Raw genomic sequence first — 17,875 nt, 5'->3', positions numbered from 1 at the left:
GAGAATGGGGTATCAGATTTTGTCTATCTCCTCTGGTTTAAAAGCTGTAGTGCTAAAACATCGAAATTTGCCCACTCTGTACAATAGTCAGTTTTTTCTGAATTCAAGGTCCAGGATATAAACTGTGTTTTTATGAATAAAGCCATTGTTTTCAATTCAACGTTTATTAAATTTAACCCTCCCTCTTTTTCATTCAATTCCAACTGCGGCCTGCAAACTTTATAAAAATTTCCTCTCTATATATAATTTCCCGTCATTTTCACAATTACTTGACCCTTTTTGTGGGGCATCGGCAGTACTTGCGCTACATACCATGTTTTAGATAGTAGATATGTATTGACAAACCAAATATTTCTTATAAAATCTAAGTTCCACACATAGCTGATTAGATAGATAAAAATCCACAGCTTATTTGAAGATGAATTTATTTGAACGTACGTTGTACAGGGTGTATTTAAAGGTGAGGCTTTTTTTTAACAAAAGGTAGAACTGGTCAAAATGCGTTTCACCAAAAATCACCTATGTAAAACTTTCAATAATACTTCAAAATCACAATGGGCATCACAATCTTCTTGTTCAAATATTCCAACAATCGTCGTAAAAATGGGATGAAATGGGGAAACATCATAGCACTTTTTCAACATAACTAACATATACATTTTCAAGAAACGGCCTCGATTTTCTACACTCTTTTTTCATCCTAAATTGCACGATACAACAATTATGATTCTGTCATAAGTGACGTGATGAATCTAATCCGATGAACTTGGAAAATTCAATGACAAAACATACAGACAATTTTTGGTGAAACGACTTATTTTGAGTTCTACCTTCTGTAAAAAAACAGCTTCACCTTTGAAAACACCCTGTATGTGACCGATTTTATGATTTTTTTACGTTAAAATTCGTCCAAGCTGGAAGGTCAGTTATAATTTAATGGTGCATTAAAATTTTAATTATCCATTAAACGAGTTATTCACACGTGTTGACGAGGTATTACAATTTCAATGGGCCTTTAAATTATTAGTGACGAGTGTATGTCTAATGAAAACATCTGTATACTCATCTCGAATTAAAAGAAAAAATAAGTGTTGAAAATAACTGTGAGCTTAAAAAACTTTGAATGTTGCACATTTCTAACCTCTTGTCTCGGCGATATTCGTTGGGTAGGGCTATATTCTGGCTCTGGATACTCTGCGTACCTATTGTTCGAATAATTCTGTTGTTGTACTATGTAGTCGTCTTCCTCGCTTTCTGCCCTATCTTCGGGATGTACCAGATTTTTTCCCCTCTTTTGGGCCTCTTTCAATTCCTCGGGTGAAACAGGTACGTTATCCAATTTTTGAATCTGGGGTAGCGCTTTCAGCACTGCCAGCCTATAACTGAAAAAAGTTTTCGATAAACGCTCATTTTCACAAGTTGTACACAGATTTTTACAATAGGGAAAGAAACTTTCGAACAATCAAATGGCTATCATCGACCTCGGTCTTGCGGTTGTAATGAGAGGGTAGTTTTTAAACCTACCCCCTCATTTTAAAATCTCCTTTTAGTTTCATTTTAGTAATTTTATTTTTGAATTAATTTTGGAGAGAAATCTTTTCAAATTTCCAATTCAGGATTCCGACATCGTTCGGAATTGTAAACAGACCGCACCGTTTTTATTCCGTTTTCAGTTCTGAAAAACGATGTCGCACCGTATAAAACATCCTGAATTGGAAGATAACCGTGTTTTCTGTTCGCTAGCACAGATAAGTCGAAATTAAGACGTCTTCAGCGAGGCAAATTTTACCGAATTTTATACCCCTGTGGGTATAAAATCAGATGTTCCCCCGCAGGCCACTACACTTACGACTTCACTTGCTTTTGACTTACGATTAATTCACCTGCTGTTCACTTACAATTAATTGCCTTATCTAAGACTATAGTGCCGTCCGCCGTAGTAAATTAGCGTTCTGCCGTTGAATTTTATTAGAAGATTTCTTTTGAGTTTCGTTTTCACCGTCCAGAATATAAATTTTTTTTTCTCTTCACGGTATTGGGTGATATTTTTTTGTTTTCTGGGAATTTACGAGTGCAAGTGGCCAACCGAAACCATAGGTAAGTCGACACTCCGCCATTTTTTTCTTTTTTGTATCATTGGAACTTCAGCCTCCCTTCATCCCTTACTCCCCGGTTTAGGTTCCACTCCTACTGCTGAAGCACCACGCTGGCGTGGATACTCAGGGGGTGGTGAACGCATTTTGGAGTGGCGAAAAACTTCTTTCATCCCTTACTCCCTAGTTTAAGTTCCACTCCTACTGTCGAAGCATCCCGCTGGCGTGGATACGCAGGGGGTGCGGAAAGTACTTTGGAGTGGCTAACCCTCGTTTGTCCGACGCTCACCACTGCTGTTATCGAAGAACCCCGCTGGCGTGGTTACTCAGGAGGTGAAGAAAGCATCTAGGGGTGAGCTGTTGGGAATCTGTGCCGTCTTGTTTCATCTCCTAACCTAGCTGAAGTCCGATACCTGTCTGTTAAGTGTGCGTCTTAGGTTCTGGCTGGCGAACACGTCCGTAAACCCCGTATAACGTTTGAGATCGGATCCTGTTTCATCCCGTCCGTTTTGCCCTGTAAATTCAATGATCTCGAGTTATAATAGTGTCATTTGTGTTTCCTTGTACGAGTCGACAAATATAATTTGTGTACGTTGATTTTGACTTTCATTGGTTGTCGCTAACACCCCAGACACCGAGGAACCTTGCCTTCGGCTAGTAGCTACCAGGGTAGGTTTGCTATTTTCCCTTAAAGAATAGCTGGCGCTCAAACACACCGGGAAAAGGGCGATACACGGTTTATAATAATGATTTTGAATATTCGAAAACTGGTAGTGCTGGTAATTCTCCTTGGTAATGATGAATCAATGGACCACAACACTTCTGTTTTATCTGATTTGAACTGAGCTTTTTCCCAAGTTGGTTCATTCAATCTAGTATTGGTTCTACATTTATGGTATCATATGAAAGTTGGTTTGATGTATTATGCAGTGGTTTGTAAGGATTTCGCAATTCAGTAATTTATCTTAGGCAAGTTCTTTCTGTTACTTCCTTGTTTTTAGAGTCTTTTTTTTGGGTGTTCAGAAATGTCGTAGAGCCGTACTCCAGTATGACTGGTTATTGAAGCATCTTTTATTTTGGTTGTCCCCAGAACACCCCTCTGTCAGTCTTTGTAATTATGGTTATGGTTCTATTCATTTCAAATCTATTGGATAAGATGACCGTTGTCCGATGATCCTTCTCTTGTACAATTGTTTGGAAAAAGCCAGAAAAATCCATACTTGTAGTGAAAGTTTGACATATTTTGAAACTATGGCTATATGTGTATGTATTAAATAACTCACCCTTCCACTTTTGCACACGGATTCTCCCCAAGCCAAAGATTCTTCAGATTCGGTAGATTTTGTAAGTAGATCACCTGATTAATGTCCTCTATCTCATTTTGTCTTATGTACAACTCTTCTAATCTTTTGCACAACTGAAAATCGGCTAAACTATTGATCTTGTTGATACTGAAAGAAAAAAAAATAAGTAAATTAATGCTTTTCCACCATATTCGAGCATGACGTTCATAATGAAAATAGTCTTGTTTGCGAATTGCCCTTACAAAATTTAAAAGTTTGTGATACCTAACCAAAAAACCAATAATATCTAATTAAGATATAAAGAATTTTTTGGTAACACGGTATGTATCGAAATGAAAAGAAAACAAAGCTCTTTCAGAGATATGTACTGGGGAATAAATATTTTTCATGAAAATATATTAATAAATACTACCGCGATGCCTTTAGACGTTTATGGAGGAGTGATCATGATTTGTTGCCGAAAATCTGCATGTTGCTCATTGTTGAAAACCCCAACAAGCAAATTTGCCGTATAGAATTTCGATTAGTCCAATAGGCCACCCTGTATATGAAGAATTTCTCTTGAAATGGTCATTGCAGCTTTCTGAGAGTATTGCAATAGGAATCACCCTGTAAGATAGACGTGGACTTTAATAGGGAATACTACTTCTGGCGAACATGATTTATTTTTTATGAAATATCTGTGAAACGCCACATTTTGAAATAACTATTTCAACAGTTTCCCAAAAAAAAAAATATTTAAAGTACTTAAAAATGAAAAATAAAAATGGGTATTTAAAATTTAAAGCGTTTCGTTTCTATTGCACAAGCTGGCAACATCGCCTGAAATATGCCTGGATAATAAAGGACAACAAATACACTATCTTGATGAGATAGACAAAGATGGCTGTCGATGAAGTCTGCGACGAACGGGAAAGGTCTTAAAATTTCATGGGATTTTTATGGCCAATTGCTGTTGAGGCTCGCCAGTGAGTAAGCGCCTTATGATGGCTGCAAATCAACAGCTGTTCAAGCCCTCTTCTTCTTTTTATTTTCATGTAAGAGCTGTTGCCACATCGTAAACTACAAAAGAAGCGATTTGAATTTTAGAACCTCATATTTGAAGAATGATTTTGAATAGTTCCAACGAACATTTGAAAAATTCATGAATGAAACTCATAATTATTCAGTTTAAACTTGCATATGCTGTGATTACCCAAATTGGGGAGAATTCCCCATAATTCTGTAAATTCCTTTCATTTTTCCTTTTGAGTTTCCATGAGAAACGAAATGCTAGGAAATCACTGGTAACTATGAGGAATTGTCGTATTACACTGGTACCACTTCCAGATGCAGTCTTGTAATTTATTGTAATCTCATTTAAGTACGCTACAATTTTATGCATCTATTCTTTGAAATCATAAGAAACTATCGAACCATAACGTAAGTGAAAGCAACTACCGACTTCAATCATGAGATTTAATTATAGGTAAACTGACTACCTATGTTAATATACCTACAATAAGAAAGTGTTAAATGATAATTATTATCAATCAAAGTACGTAAAGCCAAATGAGGAGTTCAATTTATTATTAATAGGTGAGCGATGATTCTTCCGTTAAATCTCACTTGGATTCTCCTTCGAAGTTAATGAAGTATTCTTAACATACATTGTGTTGTATCTTGCTGTGATACCTACCATTGTTTTACCCTTGTGCACCGTGACACAGCACTTGTGGATTAAAAATAATGATTTGATTTGTGGACCCTATTTTATTTAATAGAGCGCTTTTACACAATACACCTCACAGAAGGTCTTACCCTTGTATAATATCTGGGTGTTAGTGTTCTATGGTGTTAATTTAAATATACCCTGTTGAGCTATGTGGAAGGGTGGATTTGCCCTATCAGCCGTTGAGCTGAACATGCGCTGTCTGGCGTCGATTTGCGAGGGGTTAATGTGCCCCAAATCGGTAAAAATGCAAAAAGAAATGGATGCCGTAGGGGGCATTTTATAAGGTTGGTTCCAATCAATTTGTATCAACCCCAAAACCTTAAAATACATAGGGGGTTGAATGACACCTTCTTTTAAAGGTAATTCGATTGCCTTCTCAAAAATGCAGTGAACTTGAACATTTTTGCTGGTACGAAAAATAAAAAAAGTGTGGAATAGTTACGATAGCAAGAATTGCAATGTACAGGGTGTCCAAGTTAAAGTGTCCCTATACCTTATAGTGGAAACTGAAGGATCCAGAGAAAAAGTGAAATACAAAACTTGTCTGCAATCGATTGAGCTTTTATTTTTATAACCCACCTTAATACAGGGTGCTCCGACTTTTCACTGTTGGTATCAACTATCTTATTTTAAATGGAACAACCTGTATATTATTGCATTTTTGAATTCCTTGTCAAATTTTGAGATAACTTTGGTAGCATGGTCCTATATAGCACCGATTCTGAGATTTTCAACTTTTTCCTAAAATTTGGACAGCTGTAGCTTCTCACTGAAATAGTTGATACTAGTTTTCTAATGAATGTGTAAAAACCAAATTTTGCCCAGCTCTTGTCAACATATTGGATCATACGTTACATCCCTATTTTTAGCAATCTGATATACTAGGTCTTCAAAAATTTAAGTTAAAAATTCAAACAGAAGTTCAATCATAACTTGATTTTTACAAATGGCAACCTATATTTTTTTCTTGTTCGTCATGTAGAGCAGGTTGAAATGAGCAAAATATGTATTAAAACTTCTACTAAAAAGTGAATAGTTTCAGAAATGTTCTCGTAAGAATCAACGATAATTATTAATTTGTGTTGCTGCTATAGTTGGCTTTGATTTTTTTGATAAATTGAATTGAACTAGATTGACTAATAACGGACAAAAAGACTGTTTTACTCATAATCAGTACTCGCTCCCAATAAAATTAAATTATTTCAATTTTGAAGGGAGACTCAACTAACAAATACATTTTTTTTTCAAAATAATCGAGCAGTTGTCTGACAACATAGAAGAAAACTCGAAAATATACAATTAGTTAGTTGTTTCCATAGTTTCCATATTTTATCAGCTTTATTAATCAATTATCGTTGGTTCTTACAGGAAAATGCACTTTTTCGTCCATATTTTTGAAATCATTCACTTTATAGAAAAAGTTTACATACTTTTTTTGCTCAATTTAACCTGCTCTACATGATGAACAAGAAAGAAAAATAGGTTGCCATATGAAAAAATTAAGTTTTGATTGAACTTCATTTGAATTTTTACCATTCATTTTTGAAGACCCTGTATATAAGATTGCTAAAAATAGAGAAGTAACGTATGATCCAATATGTTGACAAGAGTTGGGCGAAATTTGGTTTTGATACATTCATTGCAATACTAGTATCGACTATTTTAGTGAGCACCTACAGCTGTCAAAATTTTAGGAAAAAGGCGAATATCTCAGAATCGGTGCTATATAGGACCATGGTTGTCATAACAAAGTTAACTTAAAATTTGGCAAGGAATTCAAAATTGCAATAATATACAGGGTGATCCATTTAAAACAAGAAAGTTGATACAAACATGGAAAAAACGGAGCAGCCTGTATTGAGGTGGGTTATAAAAAATAAAAGTTCAGTCGATTGCAGACAAATTTTGTATTTAACTTTTTTCTAGCTTCTTTAGTTTCCACAATAAGGTTTAGGGACACTTCAACTCGGACACCCTGCTCATGAAAATAATGATGAATTTTTTACTATAAAAGATTTTCGAAATGTTGTCCATTATTGTTCAACATGAATTTCTCGGCATACTGTGCGTATCCTGTATTCTTACTTTCAATTCTTCTACATCTAGGGGCTGTTTTATACATAACTCCTGTTGGGTAAATAAAGAAAATTATTATTAATTATTATTATTATAACCGAGTTAGAATGTCCGCGGAGGAAAAAATCTAAAGGAAGCAAGTTTGGGTTGCGTGGTGGCCATTCAATGATGCCTCTCCTACCAATCCATTACTCTTGGAGAAGATCAGTGACCCATTGTTTCACTGGTACTCCATCTAGTTGGTAGTGAATATTGCCGTAGCTCCCTACGATTTTTCGTTTCTGAGTTATTAGCGAAAAGTGAGATTTTGACGCTTTCCCAAAAATCTCATAACTTTTTGTCTTTGAAGTTACAGACCTGAAACTTGAACCTTCTCAGGCAATTTTATACGTAGGTTCATATTTATTATCTTTTTCCACCTATATCGAATTTTCGGCTCAAAATTCGAAAATTATAGACCATTGGGCAAAATGCTGAACGACGAACGAGAAAAAAATCAATATGAAAGTGTTACACACCCTGTGTATAATTCAGGTCAATAATAATCATCCTCTAACAAATGATGAGAGTATGACTCTAGCTAGACGGAAATCGAAATGAATGATTTGATTCCTTATTAGCAATCTTTATATGGCTATACACCTCGAATGTGTTTATATGTTAGAGAAGGCTTCAGTTCCCTTCAACAATTCTTGGAATCATCCAACGCCCACCATTATTCAAATGGGACAGTAAATTATGCGATAACTAAACACCAACACGCACACCATTACAGGTAAAATCGAACATAAACTGACCCACTGCAGTGTGCAGTGTCAATGTCATCGAAATATACTCACTGAACGTTCAATACTTCATTCCAATCTTTTGATCGTTTCTGGTGTACTACGCTGCTTAAAAATTGTACTGGGTCTCCGTGAGGAGACTCTTTGTACATCAAATTTTCAGTGTCTGTAACTTCAAAGAGAGCTTTTCGAAATCCTCGAATTCACAATGTTTGCCAATAATTCAAAAACGAAGGATCGTAGGAGTCTACGGTTTTCACCATTCGTGTAATCGGTTTTGCTCTAGCTCTTTTAGTTTCCAAGATTCCCTCACTGGACATTGACTTTGGGACACCCTGTACATAACATATTGAGAGGCACATGACACTTAATAGTTGAATTGAAAAAATTACAAGAAAAGAAATTTATCGTACCAGTGAAATATTTGTTGCGTTCCATATTCCATATGTGCTATACTCATCTGGTGTGTAGATTACACAAGTTTAACTTCTGTTTAGAAGTGTTGGTTAAAAGAGGGTTTATCTCAACAAAAAATGCTCCTCGGGTTTCGAAAAGTGTACATAGAGCGTAGAATCGCTGTCGTACTAGTGGAGGTATTGCATATACTCATGGGGGTCAAAGAGTAAGAGTTAAAACCGTCGCACAAGATCGGCTCATACCGTTACCTGAATGACGATATTCCTTCTTTACAGCATTCTGAATTATTATCGTTTGTTTGACAAACTTTCCAAGGTTTCGAAATAGATTAAGGTTTTCTGCTGAGATCCGCCGTCTAAAGTTTACAGCATAATAAATTAAGACTACAGAAGAGGTTTAACACTATAGAATAAAAACAAAAACAGTTTACAGCATTAGACGAGGAGTGCTTTTTTTGAAAAACACTTCAGATTTCCAGCTGTGAACTTGCAACTCGCGAAAAGTAATGAAAGTTTGAAGAATTGGGTTAATCCAAAAAAAGTATACAGGGTGAATCTTCGACTCGTACAAATCTTTCAACAGAAGACTCCTGAGGTTAAAAGAAACACTTTTTTCCTTCACCATTTTTCTTGAATCGGCTCGGTTTAAAAGGTACAGATATCGATTGAAATTTATTCTGGGAGGATTCTGCATTTCAAACTTTTTAGGGTTTTCACTTCCAATCTCTGAAACAAAATCAATTGAAAATGAAATCCACGAATTTCATTTCATTCGATGAAACCGTTTGTGAGATATCATTTTTTTATGGTTTTTCAACAACCTGTACCTTTTAATAAACTTTTTAGGGTTTTCACTCCCAATCTCTGAAACAAAATCAATTAAAAATGAAATCGACGATTTGCTCCGGCGTAAATTCTTGCACTAATTTGTCAGTTCATTGTCAGGCAACAATTTTTTCTAGTTAATTTGTTCCTGACAAATTAGTGCAAGAATTTACGCCGGAGCAAATCGTCGATTTCATTTTTAATTGATTTTGTTTCAGAGATTGGGAGTGAAAACCCTAAAAAGTTTATTAAAAGGTACAGGTTGTTGAAAAACCATAAAAAAATGATATCTCACAAACGGTTTCATCGAATGAAATGAAGTTCGGAATATAGTTGTCTAGTATGTCTTCCAGTTTCCTCATTATGACCCATACCAATACAAAAAATTCAAAGAACCCAACTCTTGAAACTATCTAATGAAAATTTGAACGTTTTGTAAAATACAAGTAATCTTCATATTTTCCCGTATAATGCGCCATTTTCGAGTGATTTGATGTTCAAAAATTAGAAAGTATCTGTTAAATTTGAAAAATTGGGTACTTTGAATACAACTCTGTTTAAATGATCCAAGGATGTGTAGTGTCACAGATTTAGCTATTTATTCTGAAGGTAATTTAGTGTTTCCAGGGGCGGTTCAGCTCATTATAAAAAACTTAAAATGGCTATATCTTTTTATAAGGGCCGAATCGAAAAGAATGATTAGGAAAAAAATGTCTCTTTTGACCTCAACAATCTACTGTTAAAATAAAATAAAAACCCTTTTCATTCATTATCGCAGTGAACATAATCACAATTATTCTGGGTCGATTGCTACTTCATTCCAACTTTATTGGGTTCTTCTTGAAATCGATTCGAAACTAGGTCGACTCGGTGAAATATGTAGATTGGTTATTAAGAATGAGGTTATTTGTTCACTTGGGAAGCAATCGATGTTTGTTTTTGGGGGTGGAATGCATATCAACAAAGTGCGGAAACGTCATAATTGAATGTACAACATGTACTAAACGAGAATCATTCAATTCCAAAACGTATACCTATACAGAAGAACCAACAAATTCATTCAGAGACATTAGAATTACACCCAAACTGATTTAATTTATTTTAAATGTTGTAATATTATGTCGAGAATGAAACATCTGCAAAGAATTCAATTAAAATTTAAGCTTTAGATCAATAATTAGTAAGGCCGTAGCTGGGTATATCCCTGTACAGGGTGGGAAAAATTCGATGGGATTGAATGGCAGCTCCTGGATTTTCAAGAGATGGATATGGTCAAAACCGCATCCCCCTATCTTATTTTATTTCCAGGTTATAAGTCATCTAAGGCCCGTTTGCACCAATTCCCCTTAAAACGAGTACTTAACTAAGTGTCGTTTAAAGTTGATGGACGCTCAATTTTATTCTCAGTTGCACGACTGTGACTTAACAGAATCTTAAGTAAGGGGCCCTTAAGTTTTTATATCTAGTGATATTTCTGTTTTTTATCTTGGTGCAACTTCATCCTAGTCCAATAAAGCTATTTCATAATTTCATTGGTTGGACGTTTGCCGATGATCGTTGTCATTTCATTAACCTAACTTAATTGTCCTGTCAGTCAGCAAGTAAATTATTATATTATTATCAAAGAGTACCAACTTTTTGTTGTTGAATTAGTATTATTATAGATAATGATTTGGATTTTCAAATAAAGAGTAGCTAAGTTTATATAAGTACAACACTATCTTTGTAAGGTCTTGTGTGAATTTGTTTCATTAATGTTGAAGAAGAACGTAAAGGAAATGTCCTTATTGTCCTTGTTAGTACGAATACGATGAATGATTGCCAAGCAAGTGGTGGTAATTTACGAAGGACACTCAACTTCTCAACAGAAGAGAAGAGTTTGTTGCTAACTATAGTATGATTTGTGACACAAAATTGAAAATTGAAAGACTGGTGGCATAAGAATAAAGGCAAAAGAAAAGGCTTGATATTCAATAATGAATTCATTCAATTTTCAAAATCCATCAAAAATGGGAAGTTCTGCAGCCTGTTCAATATATTATTTTAGATAAGAATCCCGCCCTTAAATACCTAAATGGTCATTACAGGAGCGCTTAAATTTAAGGCTAGCTTTAGCCATTTAAATGTCACTTAACAGTTGCTGCAACGTAATTTAAGTTAAGAGTTCATTTTAAGGGACATTTAACACTAAGTATGTTTGGTGCAAACGGGTCTAAACTGCACAATAAATGAAATTTGAATGTGAATATTTCGATAACGAGAAAAAATTGCATATGCTGAACTCGGAACAGAAGGCCTTTCAAATGGCCATAAGGTATACTTACCCCATCTTACCTTCAAAATATAGGTTGGGGTGGTAAGACTGTAAGGGTTGAAGTGATACGGTTTTGAATTCGATCAAAAAATCGGTCCTCCTAAAATTAAAAATTGACGTGTCCGAGCTCCGAGCGTTTTTGTATTATTCGGTTCTGCCGATCTACAGAGCCGTAGTTTAGTTTTCAATGACTATTGACACACACTGTAGATTATCTACTTTGCAGTTGAAGAAGTTTCAGAATGTAACCACTTGAATTCAGATTTACAAATATTCCTAAAAGTGATGCATTCCATATTGGGAAATCCTTCATCTTTTCGCACTGCGGATGGAAAGAATTTTTTCCGAAACGTCGGCGAACTAACAGAGTATCGTTTTACTGTGTCTGTTCGATCTTACACCACTAATCATCTCGAGGTATATTCCGAAATTTATTTCATTCGATAAAAACGTTTGTGAGAGAGTTTGTTGAGAGAACTGAAAATATGTAACATTTTTTATGGTTATTCAACAGCCTGTATGTTTTAAACGAAGCCAATTCAGAAAATATGGTAAGGAAAAAAAAGTGTTGCTTTTGACCTCAAGAATCTACTGTTAAAATATTCGTACGATTCGAAAATGAGTGTTCACTTATAACTGGAGAAAAAAAGAAGATAGGCAAATGGTTATCAATCCTTTTTTTAATTAACCCTCTAATGCCCAAGTTTTTTTTTTTCTTTTTTAAAATTATTTCCGTATAGTTTCAAATTAGCTTAGGTAATCTACATCTTTTTTTCGCAAATAGTTAACTGATTTACATTAACACCTGTAAACTCACAAAATGAACCTATACGGAAGGCGGACATGGGCAGAATAATTTTGTATCCACTTATATGCAACCAGTCTCAAGGCGAACTTGGGTATTAGAGGGTTAATGCATTAGAACCCTCAACCTACTCTGTAAAATTTGGATCTCCTATTTAAGATTACTCTCCAGTGGAATATCATTCAATTCTGAGGAAACCAAGAAGAAGTATATCACGCCTATAATGGGAGCCTCACGTATGTCATAACAAAGCGTAGTTAAAAAAAAAACAAGCAAGTAATTCACGTGGGATTAGATTCAACCTTGCTTTTCACCAGAGGAGCGTTCCTTTTTCGGGCCTTGCGATAAGTATCACCTGCTCCATCATGACTCATAATTATATCATAATAGACTCAGAATGCATTCTAAATATGCAGGTATTACGTTGCCATATCGTTATTCATTTTGTGACAACGCGGTGAGAATGCAATGCGTTTTCCATATTCTCCGACAAACGATCATCTGGATTGGGCGGTTTTTTATGATGCGCTTTTTCGTAGAAAAAAAAGCTTTATCATTTTGCACAGGATATCCTATCCCAAAATTGTTGTCCAGCGAGGGGATCTAGGAAACTAGAAGAACCAGACCAAAACAAATGGCACGTATTTGGGAAACAAAGATCGGTGAAAACCGAAACTCTTACGATCCTTCGTTTTTCAGTTATTTGTAAAAATTGAGAGTTCGACGATTTAGAACAACTTCCAAAATTGTCTTTGAAGCTATAAATGTGTGCAAGTCAGACTTTGCATACTTTTAAACACTTTTTTTCGAACACTCAGTATGTGCTGAGGGTTCAAAATGAAGAAGAGTTGAATAGAATTTGAAATAACTCAGAATCGCGGCAAAGGACAATAAATATTATCATGGAAGGAATGAAAACAGGACCGTATTTCGAAAAAAATGACATAAAATATGAATTCGTCCGGTTCCTATTCCGTTGTGACAAATGTGCCATGCAAAGTGAAAATTGAATTTCTCAGAATAAATTATGTAGTTTTTCATGGCAATAACGAAATTTCTGTAAGGCATGTAAAAATATAGATTTTGGCGCTTGAATGAAAAACCACGATATTCTGAGTACTGCCCTGAAAATATTGATATTTCATAAACCGTTTTGAAGAGCTTTCTGAAGTGAAAAAACCCATAAAATTTGATAGAAATCGGACCTTGTAGTCCAGAGTTATGGCTATCGCAAATTTAGGCCAATATTCATGAATCACCCCGTATCTCCGAAACTAATAGCCTTCGGATACAAAACAAGCAAGTTTTCTGGAGGGCCTGGATGACCTGCATTCACCATTAGGCTATGGCCAACGACTCATGAAACACCCTGTATATTGGTAATTTGTAACAAAACAAAACTTCGTAACGTGCGTTCAAAAAAATTCGTCGTCAAGTAGGCTATGGAATTTTAAACGTTGATGTTCGGTGTCTGAACGTAGGTCATTACTTGAATTACTTCATCTTCCCAAAATGTAAATAATGATGACATTAACCTATACATCGTAATTTTGTATGGAAAGTGGAATGCACATTTAAGGAAAAGTTGATTTCCCCCAAAGTGCGAAAAGCATTTCTTCCATTGAGTCAGATCACAATAATCCAAACAATCTGAGTTGGTTGGAAAAGTTCTTGATAAAAATTTTAACCGATGTCCACTATTTTCATACGTAATAAGAGGCATGAATCTTGAACGGATCGTGGTATTATTTTTTTTTTTTTTTTGTAAAAAGGTTCTACCTATTTCAGTAATATTGATAAAGCACTGTGAGAATCCCAATATGTTTATTAATTCTCTATAAATATTGAATTGATTTGGTCGTTACTGAAAATCCATGACTAAATTAATGAATTGAATTACATGAAGATAAATATTCAATTTAGCTATAAAAAGTAATTATGCTTTCTACATATTCATAACGTTCTACTGTTAAAGTTCCATAAAAGAAAATATGTCCCACATTTTGCCATTGACTGATGCATACCAAACTCCAATTTTGTTTGGATGCTACAAGGATAGGTAATCAATCTTTTCAATTTTCTGATAACATGTCAATCTTTATGAAAACAAACTGTGTGGCATAAAATATGCCAACAGATACTCATGCCACTTGAGATGAAACCCGAACAGAGGTTCGTGGAGCTTCTGTATTCTGTCATCATATTTTCATTATTGCTGAATAACTCTGTGGTTTTCTTCTTTGGTCGACCACTACTTTTTTTTTTGCTTGAACATACCTGCTTGAACTACGTATCGCAAAACAGTACTTTCGCAAGATTTATTCTTTTAGCAACATTGGGATACACATTTTGGGAATGTCTCCTTCTATTTTCTCCCCAATTTCGAAGTAGGATTTAATAATAAATGATTTTTACACGTCCGTAAAAACCATCTTCAGGATTTCCTGATAATTTTAATTCAACAACAATCCAAAGTGCTAACTTCTCACTTGACAGTTCACCTAGAAAATAGTACAACGAAAGCTAAAAATTACGTCTATGGCACGAAATATCGACGTTCAAAATGCCATAGCCTACTTGACGACGAATTATTTTGAAAGCACGTTATATAGGGCGAGTCTTTGACTCGTACAAATATTTTAACAGCAGATTCTTGAGGTCAAAAGAAACACTTTTTCCTTTACCAATTTTTCCGACTCGGCTTGGTTTGAAAGATGGTTGAAAAACAATAAAAAAAATGTTATTTTTAGTTCTATCCCACAAACGGTGTTATCGAATAAAATGAATTTCGGAATACACTTTTTCATTTATTTTTGATTAATCTTTTTCGAACATAAGATATGACACACGTCTTCCAGTTTTCTCATTATGACCATTATTACGTACCATAAAAATACCAAAACTTCAAAGAACCCAACTCTTGAAAATGAGTTGGATGCTATCTGATGAATATTTGAACGTTTTGTGAAATAAAAGTATTCTTCATATTTTCTCGTATAATGCGCCGTTTTCGAGTAATTTGATATTCAGAAATAAAAATCATCGGTGAGATTCGAAAAATTGGGTACTTTGACCGAATGCCAACTCTGTTTCATAAGATCCACAGATGTGTAGTGTCATAGATTCAGCTTGTTATTCTGAAGATAATTTTGTTTTTCGAGGGGTGTTACAACCCATTATGAAAACTTAAAAAGGCTATATCTTTTTATCAGGGCTGAATCGGAAAAATGGTACTTATAGGAAGAAGTGTTTCTTTTGACCTCAAGAAATTTACTGTTAAATTACTTGTACGAGTCAAAGACTCACTTTGTTTTCTACGGTGGATGGTATGTTTGCCCATTTATACCTAAAATATTTTGAGACTTCTGCAACTACCGGTTATACCGTAAATAGCCGGGAGGTAAACCTTTTTAGAATATTCAGACAGAGGAATTTTTTTATGAGCATTTTCAATTCTGCCTATAGCATTATAACCAAAGATTATAGAGTTACTAACTCTATATTTTTTGATTATAACACTGTTTGCTGTTTGAATCGGAAATATGTTTGTGAAATTGTGTCTAAATCATAAAGTTGGGCATATTGAATTCGTCAAAATTCAAGATTATCTAATTACATACAACTTATATTTCTTTACCCAAATGAACACTACACCTGAAACTGTGAAACTTATAAGGAAATGGGCAAAAGAATGAGTTAGATCAGTGATAAGTTAACATTTAGATGTCTCATATTTAAAAAATTTGTAAAAAAAAATGAAAACTTTTGAAAGTCTCAAAATTTCTGAACTTCCTCGACCTATGGGGCAGTAAATTGAAACAGGTCAAGGCCAAGAATTCATTAACGGATTTCATAAACCGAGTAAGATTGATTATATTATCGACGGCACTCGTGGAATCCGAAAAGAATTCCCATAAAAATTACAACGATCCAGTTAAACAAACATAATCATATCATGACCCCTTCTGTGAGAACATCCGGCAATTGTGTAAAAATGCTGGAAAATGTAACAAACTAGAGATGAGGAAAAGAATCGACGTAGAACGGTAGAACACGTAAGTTCGTGTCGTTAACGCCGTGGGACGCCTGCCGAGAAGCCACTGAAACGGTCGACATACTTCTCGATTTATTTTCGACTGCATCGAGAGGACCGGCCAAAACAAAACTGATTGGACTAGAAAAAGGAAGGTAACAAACGTATCTGACGAAAACAAAAAAAACCTAGTCTATCGCATGGTTCCGCTTCGAAAAGAGACGTCGAGCGTGAACCACTGAAATAATACCTGCAATTTCATTCGAATCGTTGGATTGAGTGTGTTTTGCAAGAATGTATTTTTTTACCCCAAACTAGCTTTCGCCCGTGATTTAAGTCGCGCATCGAATTTCACAGCTGAACGATCTGACGATTTGATTTTTTTTTCAATCGATGAAAAACACCCCGCTCTGTGAGTGGTGTAAATTTTCTCTGATCATCGATCGTCACATGGGTGACACTTATGCTTCGCACACAGATGAAATTATGCTTCGCACATAGATGACACTTGAGAAATGTCGAGAATTCCACCTTTTCTTACGCAATTATCGGTTATTTGGGGGTTGTAAAAGTGGGCAAGAGTGTCAATTGAGCACAATTCGGTTCTTCGTGATAAAACATAGGGGGTTTTTGACCAGCGAAAGGATTTCGTGAGATCTCCCAAGCTCCCAGCATTTTGCACGATCTGTGAGTGGTGTAAATTTTCTCTGATCATCGATCGTCACATAGATAACACTTATGCTTCGCACACAGATGAAATTATTATGATTCGCACATAGACGACACTTCTGCTTCGTCCCACAGATAACACTTGTGATTCAACTGATGTTCGATGGTTTTCCTTTCACACCGAATGGAAAATGTGAAATTGGGAAATGTCGAAAATTCCACCTTTTTCTTACGCAATTTTCGGGTATTTGGGGGTTGTAGAAGTGGGCAAGAGTGTCAACTGAGCACAATTCGGTTCTTCGTGATAAAACATAGGCGGTTTTTGATCCGCGAAGGATTTTTCTCTAGCTATTTGATGGTGACTGTGGTTTCGACATGACCTTTCAAGGATTCGAATTTTTTATCATCATCATCAATTATATTGTTGAAAATTATGCGGGGTAATGTGAAAACCGAAACTACAACCACAATCATTGAATGAAAAATATATCGATTCCTTTTATTGAGAACTGTTGGAAAATCTCACGGAGAACAATACAAATCAGATCCATAGAATAACACATACGCAAAAAGGAGGTTGAAAGCAAAAATATAGGTTTCAGCAATAATTGATGACGAGTTGAAAATCCGAGTGAAAATCCTTCAAAATGTTCATTATGATTATTCGTGAAGTTTTTGCATTTTCAACCTATTTTCTCGAACGAAAATGTGTAGTTATCAAAATGCTGTTATGCAATAATATTAAATAGGTAAAAAGGGCATCTTCTCACCTCAGAGATAAGACTTCTACAGCTGGCATTTTTCTCAATAGACTGACATCAGATAATTCACTACCCCTGTA

The 17,875-nt window shown here is 35.2% G+C and overlaps 1 protein-coding gene across 2 annotated transcripts in view; it reads right to left on the bottom strand.

The window, feature by feature from the left end:
* The window catches only part of LOC123307401 (dynein axonemal assembly factor 11), a 35,404-nt gene that overhangs the window by 16,619 nt on the left and 910 nt on the right, over window positions 1–17,875 (bottom strand). For both annotated transcript variants that reach the window (XM_044889689.1, XM_044889688.1), the window contains exons 2-4: window positions 17,805–17,870; window positions 3,377–3,544; window positions 1,142–1,382 (exon numbers count right to left, since the gene is read on the bottom strand). In XM_044889689.1, coding sequence (XP_044745624.1) covers window positions 1,142–1,382; window positions 3,377–3,544; window positions 17,805–17,870 — 475 coding nt within the window. The remainder of the gene's footprint in view (window positions 1–1,141; window positions 1,383–3,376; window positions 3,545–17,804; window positions 17,871–17,875) is intronic.

Source organism: Coccinella septempunctata, chromosome 2 (assembly GCF_907165205.1).
Source record: "Coccinella septempunctata chromosome 2, icCocSept1.1, whole genome shotgun sequence".
Taxonomy (NCBI): Eukaryota; Metazoa; Arthropoda; class Insecta; order Coleoptera; family Coccinellidae; genus Coccinella; species Coccinella septempunctata.
The sequence above is the reverse complement of the archived record's forward strand: the minus strand, read 5'-3'. Positions and strand labels throughout refer to the sequence as shown.